Raw genomic sequence first — 17082 nt, 5'->3', positions numbered from 1 at the left:
AGAGTGATTGTGAAAACCGTAAGCGTAATTATTGGAGCTTTGACGAGCATAAATTAGATAGACTGCCATTAACCCGCTAAAATGCATCGAAAATGGTTTTGGGCAGTTATACGTGTGTACCACAGCAGATGTACATAACATACTTCTGTAAACTCAATAAATGTAACCAAGTCCTGCCTGTTTCTCTATGCACTGTAAAAATTATAGTTTTTGTCTACTTATCTACTGTATAAAATTCAATGTTATCACGAATAATTAACCTAATCAAGGCCAAATATTCCACTCTGCAACTTATTTTAAAAAATATTACATATTTATCATTTTCCTATTATAAAAAAAACTGTTGCTATTTATGACAAAAAGGCCATTAAAAAAAGTTGTTGGAGTTGTTCACATATTGCAAGCGTTGAAAATATAAAAAAATATTAATATCAATCCTTTATATTAATTTTGACCCTTGTGTGAGCGGAACTCTTATTGATCCTAAGAGTAAGTGTTTGTAGTCAATCTTGAGGTTGCACAAGGGTTAACGTGTGTGTTATGCCACACTTTGTGCTCGAGATCAAATATCTGAGTGAAGTCAACTGTGAAGGGGCATTTTAGAGGTTTCACTGTAACTGTGTACTGTGGTATACATTGAGTGATTCCGTCATGTACACAAACTAATAAATCTGTTTTCATTTGTAGGGGCTGTGTACTTGATCTACTATGTCCTCATTGAAAACTCCATCGTCTGGAAGGACTTCAATTTAAAGAGTTATGACTGGGAATTATTGCAAATAGGACTGGTGCTGTTTTTCTTACAGGTAGGCAGACATTCATACTTGGTTGTCAAAGTATGGACTGACTATACTCGATTGACAATTCTCCTACCTATTATTATTGATATGGTTATTGTCTCCTGCTTTAAGGCATTTTGCTCAGCAGCGTGCCACTGGTTTGGGGTGGTGGCCTGTAAGATTCATGCTGTCAGGATGAGTTTTGCCCTGCCTTTGTGTAGCACCGGGCCTATTGTGCTACTACTGGGACTGATCCTTTTCATTACCCAAGCACAAGAACTAAATGGGGCACAACCTCACAACATCACAGGTGAGTTTTTTATTACTGCACACAACTTGTTGGGAATTTTGCCCATCATCCACAATCCCGATGTCAGACAAGAACACACGTCTTTCCCTTTTCTGTGCATTCTCAATAATGAAAAACTGCTAGTATGAGGTGGCCAACAACGAAGGTAATTTGGAATATGATTTATTCTGCGTATAAAGCACATCCATCCAAAAATCTCCAACACAGTTTTATACACATGCTGTAAGTATGTATGTAATGTAATAACAGGCACATTCCTGTTAACTTAGACTTAGACTTAGACTTAGACTTAGACTTCCTTTTATTGTCATTCAAATTTGAACTTTACAGTACAGATAAGAACGAAAATGCGTTGCATTAGCGCGTTGTAGTGCAGGATTAAAGAGCAATAAAGTGCGGTTATAAATAAATAGATTACTGTACGGATAAATATATTGCACTTTTGCATATGCATCCACGTTTATGGATGTATGTTATATTGTCTTTATATTGTATTTATACCCCCCCCCCCCCCCCCCCCCCCTCTGTGTTTTCACCAAAAACTACGGGGGTAGATTAAATTCTACCGGAATCACTTTTAGTCCCTATTAGCAAGTTGGGGCTTTTATAAGTTCTCCAAGAACCTTTGAGGGGCAGGCTGTGCTGTCGACCGCTGATTGGTTAAACACGGATGGGGCATCCTAAAAACTTTGTATTCGAACACAAACACCACTATTACAGTATGCGAGACAATTTGTTTATCTCTTATTTCTTGCGTATTTCAATTACAACAAACTTGACAATGGAGAGAAAGCAAAACAAAACAAACGTTTGACTTGTAGGAACTTTTGTGGGGCATTTTTGTGCTGAAGAACGCTGATTAGTGGAACTATCTCGCAGTGTTTTTACTCTTTGATTGATTGATTGATTGATTGATTGATTGATTGATTGATTGATTGATTGATTGATTGATTGATTGATTGATTGAGACTTTTATTAGTAGGTTGCACAGTGAAGTACATATTCCGTACAATTGACCACTAAATGGTAACACCCGAATAAGTTTTTCAACTTGTTTAAGTTGGGGTCCACTTAAATTATCAGATTATCACACAAGATAATCACATTGAATTATTTACATTATTTACAATCAGGGGTGTGGAGGGGGTGGGGGGTAGGATATGGACAGCAAGTAGTGGACATAGAGAGAGAGAGAGAGAGAGAGAGAGAGAGAGAGAGAGAGAGAGAGAGAGAGAGAGAGAGAGAGAGAGAGAGAGAGAGAGAGAGAGAGATCAGAAGGCATAAGAAAAAGTATCTGCATTTGATTGTTTACATTTGATTATTAGCAATCCGGGGAGGGTGTTAGTTTAGGGTTGTAGCTGCCTGGAGGTGAACTTTTATTGCGGTTTTGAAGGAGGATAGAGATGCCCTTTCTTTTATACCTGTTGGGAGCGCATTCCACATTGATGTGGCATAGAAAGAGAATGAGTTAAGACCTTTGTTAACTCGGAATCTGGGTTTAACGTGGTTAGTGGAGCTCCCCCTGGTGTTGTGGTTATGGCGGTCATTTACGTTAAGGAGGTAGTTTGACATGTACTTCGGTATCAGGGAGGTGTAGTGGATTTTATAGATTAGGCTCAGTGCAAGTTGTTTAACTCTGTCCTCCACCTTGAGCTAGCCCACTTTGGAGAAGTGTGAGGTGGGATCTGGGGTGGAGGTCTAGAAGTAACCTGACTAGCTTGTTCTGAGATGTTTGGAGTTTAGATTTGAGGGTTTTGGAGGTGCTAGGGTACCAGGAGGTGCATGCGTAATCGAAAAAGGGTTGAACGAGAGTTTCCGCCAGAATCCTCATGGTGCTTTTGTTGACAAGAGAGGAGATTCTGTAGAGAATTCTCGTTCGTTGGTTAACCTTTCTCAGCCGAATTATTTAAACGAGTATGCAGTTTAATGTGTTTTATGAATTTTTCCAAACTTTATTTCAATACGCCAATCTACGGGAAAATGGATGGACTCTTTTAAACGTATTTACAGAGGAATAAGCCGGACTTCGAAGTAGCGAGGCAAGCTGCTCACTGGGACTCCGACTTCGTTGTTTGGGGATAAATATGAAATAAAGGACGAGTGGAACGAAGATAAATCACATCAAATATTAACTTTTTACTTTGTTGCATGCTGTAAAAGAAATCTGTGACACGCCATTTGTTTAGTTATTTGTTTCAACCCGAGGAAACCGAATGCTAATGCTAACAGGCTAACACTAAATCGGATGCGCATATGTTGTCACCATGAGATAAACACTGAAATGTATTCTTTATGTATTGTTTTTTTACAACTGAAATGGAACATAAGAAATCGTATGACCCTCATGAATTCATAACTTACTGAGGGGACAAATTTTTGACTATTGGACATTTTGGGCAAAAGCCTGAATTTCTATGTAAAATTCGGTTCCCTTTCTTTTTCAATCATATCAATTTGTAAGTTATTGTCTTGTTTTTCATTCACTTACACTTTAGTAAAAGAAACATGACTTAATATTGTCTGTTTATTTACATTGTATCAGTGTAGAAATATAGTAAACCACTCCTCCATACGCCATCAGCCTGATTTGTATAGACTACCTGGAACGGTGAAATGCGGTGGAAACACAAACCACACACTTTCACAGGGAACTTCAGTTCAAGAAACTAAAGCAGCTCAAGCTATCTAGTATAGCCGGCTCTGGCTGGTGGTCGGAGGAGCAGTGTGAGCAAGGTGATGTGTCACAACGCCAGAAAAGTAGTTCTTTGTGTTTGCTTGTACAATAACAATGTCGCTGTACCTTGGTTGTAAATTAAGTGTTTTTGGAAGTTTTGGGATGTTTTTAGAGCTCTTTATTGGCAGAATAGATGGCTCCCCATTACCCGCAATGTACAAGCAGAGTTTTGCTAGAATGCACGTAATAGTGAAACACCTGTGTTCTTCTTTCACATCGTGATTGAGGATGATGGACAACATTTAAAACAAAAGTGCAGTTCTCCTTTAAGTTCACAGGTTCAGTTCGATTAAAACCCACTCTCGTGTAATTGCGCCCACAACTTAAGCAATGTTTTTTCATTTCAGAGTTTTGTGAAAGCTTGGTCTTCTTGAGCCACAAGAACACAACTCCTGTGGTGTTACTAGAACTCACCAGGAGCATTTGCCGGACGTCACTTTACAGGTATCCATACGTTAACTATTAACTGTATCATCATCAAGTAGGCATCTCCAGTAATAAATATTGTACGGTAAATACCAATTTGATTGACAGCTACTACTTACAATGGCCTTTTTCAATGCTGGCACTCGAGGGAGTATGCATGTGGTCGGGTTTTGTCGCCTGCACATACTACGTATGGAAGATCAAGGTAGATACCGATACACAAACTTTGCAATTGGTATGTAAATCAAAATAAATGATACATGGTGTTTACTTCCTCATAGGTCCAGCGAATAGAAAGGACCTCTCAGCTATTTGTTCGGCGTCTGTACGAATCTGCTTTCATTGACTTGTCTTTGTTACTCAACACCAAGATGAAGGTAGCTCGGGCCCGAAACCATGAAAGGTAAGCTAGGTTTCATAACAATGGTTTTTTTTTCTTTGTTGGGTGGACGGGAGAAAGACAGCCAAGAGAGACTAATACTGATAACAAGGAAAAGCCTTGTCAATCAGTTGCAAATGATAACATAACAGTTCTACCCCTCAATGCTTCAGCCAAGACGACATCCAGAGCTGTGTCATCTACCTATGTGCCACCATGTGGCATGAGACCTACGACGAAATGCTGAAGATTCTCACCTCCATGTTCAGGTTTGCATAACAACAACACACACATGAAGCCACTAACAACATCAAATTATGATTTTCAGTCAGCCGAAGAGGGACTGTATGTAATGTTTGTCCCTCCAGGAATTTGCGATGTTGCGATTGCGCAAGTTCAGCGGATCCCCTCGAATTAACTTTGTCTAATGCCTGCAACTTCTCCGCACATTTTGGCCAATCAAGGTCATTTTTGCTCAAACGCACGCGTCAGCTGTCTAATCAAAATGTATGTTTATTTTTTGTGTGGACGAAGCCGAAAAAGAAAACGTGCAACAGTATATCAACTGTATATTGTAATTGTATATTGTTGTCCTCCCGCATAGCTCAGACTTACTTCCTGTTACTGTATACAGCGTTAAACCTTTTGGGTAATGTCGTATATAAACATTAGCAGCCCTACTGAGGTCCTCACTTCCTAATTTGATGTAATCTTTATTTATCCAAGATAAGACAATTAAAAACAGATTTTCATTTGAAATGCTGACTTTGCAAAGAGGCAGCATTTACATGTTAGGAATGTTGAAGTGTGATGATAATCTTTCATCGTCTCTCATTTACCAACAAAAACGGTCGCCGTGGATACATCTCAACAGTTCACAAATATTCTTAAAGTGGGGTGGTAAATGTGTAATATAACATAAATTGATTAACATCAATAAATATAAATGAGCGTAAAACATACTCAGAGAATCTCTGCAACTTGTGGATGACTGGGCAGACAATGAATGACAAGAAAGCCTTTTTATGGTGATTATTTTGTATAATTATTAATACATATTACGATTGTTAGTTAAGATTAATTAAAACACTACGGTCATTTTTGTGTACTGTTTTCTAGCGTCTACTTTTAAGTCGGTCTGGTATAAAACTAGTAAAACATCGAAACTGTATTCGTTTAATAATTTTTCTTTGAAATCCTGTGCTTTTTTAAGTTAAGGGTACAAGCAACATTTACCGGTAAATCAATTGATAACACATTCATAAAATCAAAAGCTGATTCAATGTTAAGGAAAAAAAAAATCCGCTATAATTGAAAAAGCAACTACAAATTCATCCATTTTAGGCCACAAAAGTCATGAAAAAAAGCCCGCAAAATCCTGGTGGGACTTTATGTCTACTGTATATTGCTACGATTAAATTGGAATTAAGCTAGAAACACCTCAGAACTGAAAATAATATTTTTGGATTTACTGGTGGCACATAAGTTCCACACAGCCTATGCAACAATTATCTTCCATGATTGTTTACTCTACAAGAAAATGTTGTGTCTTCAAAAAGCCGTATGATATCCATCTTCTGAGATAACTATAAAGAAGGTGATGTTTGAAGCTATTTAGTGTTCATGGTCACCAGATAAGATAGGGATATTACAGAATTTATATTAAAAGGTGTAACTGTTTTTTTTGTTTTGTTTTTTTAGGCTTGACCGTTATCGAGGTGACCCCAAAGAAGAACATAAGGACTGTTTTGATTTTGAGTGTCACATTTATGTGGATGACGCCTTTATGACTGAAGAAGGCACAGAAAAAAGGCTGGTTAACTCATACGTTAATGACTTGACCCGAGTTGTCATCGAGGTGTACAGGTAAGGTCTCGCCTTTAATTTAAACATTGCATAAAAGTTTCGCCATCTAAGCCTTTCGTCCAAATATTTAGGGTTTTTACCAACAAAGAGCCGGATGATGTGTCGATTGTGGAAACTCCATATGGTGGCAGACTCATGTTTGTTATGCCGGAAGGCAACATGCTCTACGTTCACCTTAAAGACAAAGCTCGTATCAGGAACAAGAAAAGATGGTCGCAGGTATGAGCTGCCAACCTGAGTAAGCGCTGACCCAAATAAATATGAGTTTGCTCTTTTCTGACTTATAAATGTTCTTACAATGTTGGATACTCGCGTTAAACAATGCCAAATGCGTCAAATCATAGGGTTCAAGCATTTAGGTGTGAGCTTCCACATAATTTTGGATGCCTCTGAATGCTGTTTTGCAGTCTTTTTTTTACCATAGGGCCCTTTGTGATGTCACAGATTGACGGACGTATTTATGTGGGAATTTCTAGTACATGCTCTTTGTCAGCCTCTTCTAATTCTGCTGTACTGACACTGCTAACTGCAGCCTCCCGTGTCAATCCTTGTCATCTCATGCCCTCCCACCGGCTCTGATAAACATAAAATAAATACCTCAGTGTTTATTTGTCCACAACATTTTACTCCAGACTGTTTTGTCAACATGGACCAGTACAAAGTTGAATTAGCCGCTAAACTCTGATTAAAAAGTCGGCACCATTGCGACCTTACTAATTGTTTTTTGGGGGACAAACAAGAGAGAAGGAAGGATAAAGTATTATTTTCCTCTAATCGTATCTTGAGCACAATAACACTGACGTGCAACATGTAGTGACACAAATGCTGGTAAATGTTGATCTTTTTATTTTTTATGAGGCCTAATGCGTTCACACAAGATTTACCTAATGTTTTAACCGGTGAATCTATAACCTGTATTGTTAATGAAGTGTATTTTCCGACCGTGTCAAGAAAAGACTAACAGTGATATTCGTTTGTACCTTTTCAAAAGAGTAATTCGGATACTTTTGGAGAAGGTGGGGCATTGCAACCAAAACAATATTTTGTTAAAATGTTATTTTCTTCAATATTTTGTTTAAAAAACAATATTTTGGGGGTTGCAAATTTACTACTTTGCACTGGTTTGTTCCAACCAAAAAAAGATTTACAACCCCATAAAATATACATCCACCAAAACTATTGTTTGTAACTTTAAAAAATTATGGAATCCAAAGAAATTAAAAAATGTTTTTGTCTGGGGAAAAATATATACTTATATTCATTTGTTTAAATCCATTATTTTTTGTTTACAAATATTGTTTTTTTTGCTAAACCAATATTTTGTGTGCAAATCTTTTTTTGGTTGCGAATCTTTGTTTTTTTCGTTTTGGTTGCATAAAAAGACACACGTCTCTCCAAGACACATGAACGTTTTGCAGACAGACTCACAAAATGGGTTATAAATGCGACTGAGGAGCTGAATGTGCGCAAAATGTACACCAAAGCATAGCTAATTTATATAGTCTAGACCATAAAGAAGTGAGTTGAATGTAGATTACAATGATCATGTCTTTAACTAGCTGGTGTTAAGGAGACTATTGTTTTGAAAGTGCAAAACATATCATCAAGCCACAAAATGGTCAATTAGCCAGCAAGTGACTACCCAATTTATACTTGGACTTAACAGTCATAATTTGTCCCTTGACTCCCTTTATCATTTCTTATGTCTTGTAGATCATGTACATGTATTATCTTCTTGGCTGGAAGGGGTACATTTCCAAAACCCCTCAGAAGATCAATGTAAGACTTGTCCTAATATTAGATAATAGTTTGCAGAGATATTGTGCAAATTAAATTAATGCTTTTGTTTTTCTTTGTAGCGCCAGGATAACCTATCTAGAGAATCTTTAATCTCTATGGACGGTGAGATATTCTTCATGCCTCAGTACGACAATGACAACAAGAGAAGGTTAATCTCAGATGACAACGTTTACATCCTGGCTCTGGACGGAGACACTGACTTTCAGCCTAAAGCTGTCATACTGCTTGTAGACAGGTCAGTATTAGACAATTTTATTCTATAATAGATTTCTCTAATATTTTAACTCTGTAATCACCAAAAATATTCAATACATTTTGTTGAACCTGTTGTAACTGCTTGTTCACTTATTTTCATTTTCATCTAATGAAACTTTGATTGACAGGCTGAGGATGTATGAAAACGTAGGAGCAGCCTGTGGGCGAATCCATCCGACTGGAATGGGTAAACAAACATTTGTACTCCACTATTCTGTAGGAGATATTAATCATCCAACAAGCCCGCTTTTGAAAAAAGTGATAATAAAGCCAGAGTTGACTTACTAATCAGTGATTAGCAGAGGAAAAACAGCAGAACTTTAACAAGTCACCTCTTCCTACACGGTTGTCCCAGGGGCCTTTGAGGTGACACCAATAAATATGTCCCCTTCTTGTTGGAGGATAAATACTTGGGGCTTTGGCACAAGCATCTGGACTAGATCTGACCAATCTAAGTCTACGAGCATGATCTGATGAAGCCTGCAAAGATGAGAGGCAAAACTTCTTCTAAGACATACTAAACAGTCCGGTTTCGATCGATTTATTGCCCAGACAATACAATGACATAGATCAGTGGTCCTCAAACTTTTTTCACCTTGTACCATTTCAGAAAGTACTTGCCTCTCAAAGTAGCATTATAATAACCAACATTACAGTAGCATAGTAGGCCTATTTAGTCAATAAAAACAAGGCATAGGCATAGTATATTACATTTTTTTGGCCACTATAACATTAATACAATTTGAACTGTAACACTCTGTTTGAATATAGGAAAATAAAACATTGCAAGTTCAGAATCAAGTGATTCTTAGGCGTACCACTTGAGACCGTGTACCGTACCACAGTTTAAGAATAACTGACCCAGATGAATGACGGCATCCATTAACATGTTCCCCCAAAGCTCAATGTTTAGCTCTGTCTCTGACCATCAGGTCCTATGGTGTGGTACCAAAAGTTTGAGTATGCAGTCGGTCACTGGCTTCAGAAAACCGCAGAACACGTGTTTGGGTCTGTGCTGTGCAGTCCGGGATGTTTCAGTCTGTTTCGAGCATCCGCCTTAATGGATGACAACGTACTGAAGAGATACACGACGACTTCAACAAGGGCGGCAGAATATGTGCAATATGACCAAGGTAGAGACAGTACAGTTGTCTTTTTTTTCTCTCTCTCTCCCTCTCAGGTCCTTGTGATATTCAAGTTATTTTCTTCTCTTTTCCAGGGGAGGATCGTTGGTTGTGTACTTTGTTACTGCAGCAGGGGTGGCGTGTGGAATACAACGCTGCATCCGACGCTTTCACTAACTCTCCACAAGAATTCAAAGAATTTTACAACCAGAGGAGACGGTGGGGACCGTCTACGCTGGCGAATACATTGGACCTGCTGCACAGGTCAGTGCTTTTTATGACTACATTTGACTCCAGCCTGTCACATATAGGGGGAATGTTAAAAACCCACCTTTCTGGCCTGTTGACACAGTTTTTGGTGTATTTGGATCCCCATAAGTCAAGCAACGATAGCGTTGAGGAGATATCTATTACACAATTTAGCCTTTTTCATAACAAACGGTTGAGATTTGCCCCAACGTGTGACGTTTACCAATTGGTGACATCAGCGGCCAGCTCCATACATGGTAGATGTTTTCTGGGAAACTTCTGCACGAGTCCGACATTTTTTAATCTTCCCTTGTGGCAGTTGTAGGCCAAACAAAAATACGTCTGCGGTGCGACCTGATGACCAAAAATGCCGTTATTGGGTACATTAACCAGCACAGGTCACTACACAAACTTCCAGCCTCATCTCATGGGGATAGCTCGGTTGGTAGAGCGGCCGTGCCAGAAACTTGAGGGTTGCCGGTTCGATCCCCACTTCCGCCATCCTAGTCACTGCCGTTGTGTCCTTGGGCAAGACACTTTACCCACCAGTTCCCAGTGCCACCCACACTGGTTTAAGTGTAACTTAGATATTGGGTTTCACAATGTAAAGTGCTTTGAGTCACTTGAGAAAAAGCGCTATATAAATGTAATTCACAGTTCCCATCTGAAGAAGGAAGAAGTGCCTGGTTAACTTTTGTGTTTTTGTAATTACTCGGCTGTGGAGCATCGAGGTCAGAGGACAAAATATACAGAAGGATTTACCCAAGACTACATTTAATCGCAGAGGCAGTTCCAACAACTTATAGAAACGATGGATACAATGAAGCAATAAGTCCAACAACAGTATATATATGACAATTTGTAATGATACGGTAGCATGTAGCATCCTCCTCACTATTGATATTAGCAAGTAGGACACTGGCACATGTAATTACAGAGTTACAGTTTAGCATACATTGCCAGCATTCTATATCACATCTTTTTTGTATGCTCTGTAATAGATAACTCGATTGACAAATGTAATGATACATTAGTGATACAGTATTAGCTACATGTAGATGAGCTATGAACAGGCTACATATAATGCTATATTCACGCCGGGATGTACATTAGTCATTTCCAATTGGGAGACAAACATTTTAAAAACACGTAGCCTGTATTCTTTTAGCTTTTTAGCACTGCAAGGTGTGAAAAACAAAGCAAAAAAAAATTAACCTTTGGGAGGTTTTAAATCTCGGTTCTGAAGTGTCTTCTTTTTGGCGTTCCTGTCACTATTGGTCAGACTCGTTTTGAAGAGACAGCCAGAAAGTGGCTTGAAGATGGTGTGTAAAACATAATCTATGCCGACCAAATTTTGACAGCACCACTGTTCCATTTCATGTAGACCTCACGGAAGTGTTTTAGATGTAGACTAAAAATCATAATATAACTCCTTTAAGATGTTGTCATTCAGATGAATATGAATTATTTTGCACCGCAGCGGCTCAGAGACGGTGAAGAGAAACTCCTCCATATCCAGTCTTTACATTTTCTACCAGATGTTTACAGTTGGTTCTTCTATTCTTGGACCAGCCTCAGTGACTCTGATGGTGGCAGGTGGGTTGCCTATGACGTCATACCACCCTATTGGCATAATACACCTGTCTTTATCGAATCCTATTTGTTCTGTCCTTCAGGAGCTTTCCAGTTTGTCTTTGAGCTCGCTGGTACAATTTCCATCATCATTTCGAGCATTCCTCCCGTGTTCTACATCATCGTCTGTTTTGTCGCCAAGCCAAACACCCAGATAACAATTGCTGGAATTATGAGTGTTCTGTACGCTTTCCTCATGACAGCGTCCTTGTTTTCTATCATCGGTGAGTTAATCTCTGTTAGGTTTATTAGGATTCTTTGGAGAAGGTTTTTTGAAAAGTAGAAAAAACGCCACCATTCTGGCCCAACCAGGTGATATGGTGGTTGAGGGCACGTTCCTGACCCCAACCGGAGTGTTTCTGGTTTCTATGACGATCATGTACCTGGTGACTGCCCTCCTACACCCTGAGGAGTTTGGTACGTACACTCGGTTATCCTCAATGCTCGCATATAAATGTGGAATGATGCCATATTATTCATTGTGATGATATTCTTGTTCCATCTAGGGATGATTATCTACGGCCTGATGTATTTCATCTGTATTCCCAGTGGCTACCTTCTACTTACCATCTACTCACTGGTTAACATGAACATTGTGACCTGGGGCACCAGAGAATCTAATAAGTAATGCAACAATTTTTTATAAGCATTTTAAAGTAATAATTTACTTATGGCTTATCTCATACTGGCAAGCGTTGTTTACTCTTAAGTATTTTAGGTATTGGGCGTGTTCACACTATTTTTTTCTGACATTTCATCATAGAGGAGCAACAGAGGTGAAAAGGAACCAGAACGTTCTGTGTGATAGAAACTGCAAACTCTGCTGTTGGGACATGAAGTTGCAGGTAAGATAAACACCTGCCAAAATGGGGTGTGATCTACTATGATCCAAATAACAAGTGATAAAAAGCATAGATAGATAGATATTACTTTATTGATTCCTTCAGGAGAGTTCCCTTAGGAAAATTAAAATTCCAGCAGTAGTGTACAGAGTTGAGATCGAATTTAAAAAGTAAAAAGTAAATAATGGGGGTATAAATGGAAACAAAATAGAAAAATATTACAATAAGAGTAAAAATAAAAAGCAACAATGAGAATAAAAATATAACAGTAAAATAGGAATATAACAAGAGAAACTAGACAGTAGTGACCATGTTATGAAAAAGTATTGCACTGTTATTGTTTTGCATCCCCTGTCATCCGAGTACCCTCCCTCCCCCCCAGAGAGGAATTGTACAGTCTAATGGCGTGTCGGACAAAGGAGTTTTTGAGTCTATTAGTCCTGCACTTGGGATGAAGCAGTCTAGCACTGAACAGGCTCCTCTGGCTACTGACAACGGTATGCAGAGGGTGACTGGCATCATCCAGGATGCTCACTAGTTTTTCCACAATCCTCTTCTCTGCCACCGTCACCAGTGAGTCCAGTTGTATTTCGATCATAGAACCGGCCCGCCTGATCAGATTCTCCAGTCTGGAGCTGTCCTTCTTAACTGTACTGCCCCCCCAGCACACTATGATGTAGTACAGAATGTGCAAACTATAAAATTGAGTGCGCTATTAGTGTGTGCTGCAGGTGAACTACTAAGACAGCGTGGGAAATTAGAAACAAGTGCAAAAGTGGTGCAGATCGCCCTATTCAAATTAGCCTTTTTGTGTGTATATATCGGCTATCACCATGGAGATACTCATTTACTGCATATTTATTGGTTTATACGGTCCAACCCGTGGCGTCATGTTGTTCACATGCCGCACACAAATATAATATGAACCACCTTGAAGCGCTATCTGGACAACAAAACCTACTTTTGGCATGCTGAAGGTGCGCCGTGCAAGCGCTGCGGTGTTGTTATGGTGTGTCTGGAAAAACTTAGGTGCAAGAAGATGCATATTGCAAAAAATAATTTCCAATAGGGGATATATAATCTCTATGAAAAACAAACACCACTAAAAAAATGTCAGCCCCTTAAGTTTAATGCAAATTTAAAAACACTTGTGGTCTGCATAACACATACTTGCCAACCCTCCCGTTTTTAGCGGGAGAATTCAGCGCCTCTCCCGACAACCTCCCGGCAGAGATTTTCTCCCGACAAACTCCCGGTATTCAGCCGGAGCTGGAGGCCACGCCCCCTCCAGCTCAATGCGGACCTGAGACTGAGTGGGGACAGCCTGTTCTCACGTCCGCTTTCCCACAATATAAACAGCTTGCCTGCCCAATGAACGGAGAAGTTAAACAGGACAATACTGCCATCTAATGGATAGCCACCGGAACACAGAAATTCAAGTATTTTTTTTTTCTTCTTCTATGTAAATAAAATATATATATATATATATATATATATATATATATATATATATATATATATATATATATATATATATATATATATATATATATATATATATATATATATATATATATAGAGCTAGAATTCACTGAAAGTCAAGTATTTCATACATATATATATATATATATATATATATATATATATATATATATATATATATATATATATATATATATAGATATATATATATATATATATATGTATATATTCCAATTAATATATTTGTGTGCAAAGAAGTTCCATGAATCCAGAGGTTGTTTATTCCGTCCTTGTTGAAATGGGCATGCAGCTGTGTGGTGACTCTGAAATAAGAATATAACAATCAGATCACATGAAAACAGCTAAGACAATATAAGTCATACAGGGAAATGCATTTGTAGACAATATGATTTGCCTGAGCGGCTAGGGAACACCAAAAAATGGATTAGATTAGAAAAGACAGATTGAAAATAATAATACAAAAAAATTGTTTTTCCCAGCGGGCCGGATGTTGGACTTTGGAGGGCCGTAACCGGCCCGCGGGCCGTAGTTTGGGGACCCCTTATCTAGTCGATGATAAGCGCTAAATAAATGCAATCCATTATCATTAGTATATGATTAGCTACTGACGTAACACGACGTGACTCACATTTGGACATGTTACCATTGTAGCTCACTACAATGCCATGTTGTCTTACATTTCGTGTGATTCAACAATCATTTAGAAATAAATAACGTCTAATTACCTTTTCCTCCTTTTGCCCCGATGTCCATGAACTGAAACGTTGCATGTGTGCGGTGCAAACTCGCAATGGAACGAGTGCTCCAGGCTCCTTGGCTGTCGGGAGGAGAAAGGCACCGCTGTGTGGCCGCTCAGGTGCCGCGTCCTGCGGGGGAGACCCATGGCGGCAGTCCGACCCTTGTTGCATTGAAAGTGTTATTATATTCTCCGCTGAAGCCCTCAAATTATTAAGTGGAGCTCCCGCCTCGGTTAAGCTGCTTGTCGGCAGACATTTTGTCCACAACTTGGCTTTAAAAAAAATAAAAATAAACTTGTCTGAAAAGGGGCGGGGATTATACCGGAACCGGAATGCAACATCGCTCACACACACTAGTAAGATGCTCTTACACATAGTGGTAAAATGCTCGTATACACAATGGTAAGATGCACTCATACACATAACTGAAATCTTTGCACACATACTACTGAAATTGTTGTCCCTTACACACACGTGTAAAAAGCACACACACACACAGGTGAAATCCGTTTATACATACTAGTGAAAAATAATTCCAGGTGTGTGTGTGTGTGTGTGTGTGTGTGTGTGTGTGTGTGTGCGTGAGACAAAAACATTTCAGTAGTGTTTATAAGAGTGTTCCAGTAGTGTATGTAAGAGTGTTCCAGTAGTGTTTATAAGAGTGTTTCAGTAGTGTTTATAAGAGTGTTTCAGTAGTGTATGTAAGGGTATTTTAAGTAGTGTTTATAAGAGTGTTTCAGTAGTGTATATAAGAGTGTTTCAGTAGTGTATGTAAAAGTGTTTCAGTAGTGTATGTAAGAGTATTTCAGTAGTGTTTATAAGAGTGTTTCAGTAGTGTATGTAAGAGTATTTCAGTAGTGTTTATAAGAGTGTTTCAGTAGTGTTTATAAGAGTGTTTCAGTAGTGTATGTAAGAGTATTTCAGTAGTGTTTATAAGAGTGTTTCAGTAGTGTTTATAAGAGTGTTTCATTAGTATATGTAAGAGCATTTCAGTAGTGTTTATAAGAGTGTTTCAGTAGGGTGTGTGAGAGAAAAAGATTTCAGTTGTTTATGTGAGAGCATTTCAGTAGTGTATGTAAGAGCATTTCAGTAGTGTTTATAAGAGTGTTTCAGTAGTGTGTATAAAAGAAAAAGATTTCAGTTGTTTATGTGAGAGCATTTCAGTAGTGTATGTAAGAGGTAATTCTCAATAATGTCCCTAACGGCCCCTCATACCCCCCCGCCCCCACCCACAGAAAGCACGTACGCCCTTTCTTTTCCACCGCAGCGCTGCCACAAAACACACTCAGATCTTCAGTTTCTAGCCGATAGTACATAAAAAATAACGTAAAATAACGCAGTAACGCATCATGTAGTAACGGTAACTGAGTTACTGAATATAAAAAATAACGCGTTAGATTACTAGTTACTGCCAAAACTAACGGCGTTACAGTAACGCGTTACAAAGTAACGCGTTTGTCCCAACACTGTATATATATATATATATGAAATATATATGAAATACTCGAGTTGGTGAATTCCAGCTGTAAATAACCACGCCCCCAACAACGCCCCCAACCACCCCCCCTCCCCATCCCCTACCCCCCACCTCCCGATATTGGAGGTCTCAAGGTTGGCAAGTATGGCATAACATGTAATGGTGGTTCTTTGGTCCAAATTTTGCATACCGTATTTCCTTGAATAGCCGCAGGGGCGTTAATTAATTTAAAACCTCCTGTCACACCTGCGTTTACCGGAAACCGGCGGGATGGCCGTGCATGCGGTAATTATTTTAAAACCTCTTCTCACTCCGGCGTTTACCAAAAGGAATCCATAAAATTTAGGCGTGCGCTTTGAGTGTGATGTAAGCATACCATCATGAAAAGCACATTTAATTAACAAAAACGTTATTATGGTCTTACCTGTACTTATAAATGGAGTCCATTTGCAGCTCCTTCTGACCAAAAGCATCGATAACTTGTTTATAGAAGTCTTCCTTATTTTCTTTCTTCAGTTTTAAAAGTCTCTGTTTCGATGGAGATATTCCTTTAATTATTACCTCCTGCTTCGATTGAAAGTCCAGTTTAGAAAACTGTTTTATTTTAGATACCTGTATGTGATCCTCCATGTTAGAAGTTCAGGCAGAGGGAAAAAATAAATCTCTTGCTGCGTGTGTTCACTTCTTCTGCAGTACAGGAAGTCGCAAGAAGGATCACTAGCGCGGCAGCGCCCTCTACCACCAGGAGGCGGGAGTGATTTAATGACTTATACAGTATTTCACACACGCAGCTACGGTATATTAATAAAACATAGCTGCTTACTGTTCTCTTTAGCATACTGTACCGGTATTCAATAGCTTGAACCTTAAATCCTACTGAAAAGCTCTTTATCTTTTTTCCTTTGTGCGATTGTAAACTACTGAAATCAGCTTCCTCCATTTTGAAAAGGAGGACAGATGCGTCACTCG

At 38.8% G+C, this 17082-nt stretch overlaps 1 protein-coding gene across 1 annotated transcript in view; it reads left to right on the top strand.

Moving 5' to 3' along the window:
- Positions 1-17082, top strand: part of chs1 (chitin synthase 1) — a 41512-nt gene that overhangs the window by 11929 nt on the left and 12501 nt on the right. Inside the window, exons 8-25 of the mRNA XM_062026265.1 lie at positions 688-806; positions 912-1089; positions 4171-4267; positions 4358-4454; positions 4531-4652; positions 4802-4897; positions 6330-6494; positions 6566-6713; positions 8208-8273; positions 8354-8529; positions 8678-8736; positions 9482-9682; positions 9769-9937; positions 11403-11518; positions 11599-11778; positions 11867-11971; positions 12061-12178; positions 12318-12399. Coding sequence (XP_061882249.1) covers positions 688-806; positions 912-1089; positions 4171-4267; positions 4358-4454; positions 4531-4652; positions 4802-4897; positions 6330-6494; positions 6566-6713; positions 8208-8273; positions 8354-8529; positions 8678-8736; positions 9482-9682; positions 9769-9937; positions 11403-11518; positions 11599-11778; positions 11867-11971; positions 12061-12178; positions 12318-12399 — 2294 coding nt within the window. The remainder of the gene's footprint in view (positions 1-687; positions 807-911; positions 1090-4170; positions 4268-4357; positions 4455-4530; positions 4653-4801; positions 4898-6329; positions 6495-6565; positions 6714-8207; positions 8274-8353; positions 8530-8677; positions 8737-9481; positions 9683-9768; positions 9938-11402; positions 11519-11598; positions 11779-11866; positions 11972-12060; positions 12179-12317; positions 12400-17082) is intronic.

This window comes from Entelurus aequoreus, linkage group LG02 (assembly GCF_033978785.1).
Source record: "Entelurus aequoreus isolate RoL-2023_Sb linkage group LG02, RoL_Eaeq_v1.1, whole genome shotgun sequence".
Classification (NCBI taxonomy): domain Eukaryota; kingdom Metazoa; phylum Chordata; class Actinopteri; order Syngnathiformes; family Syngnathidae; genus Entelurus; species Entelurus aequoreus.
This window is presented reverse-complemented; position numbering and strand designations above follow the sequence as displayed.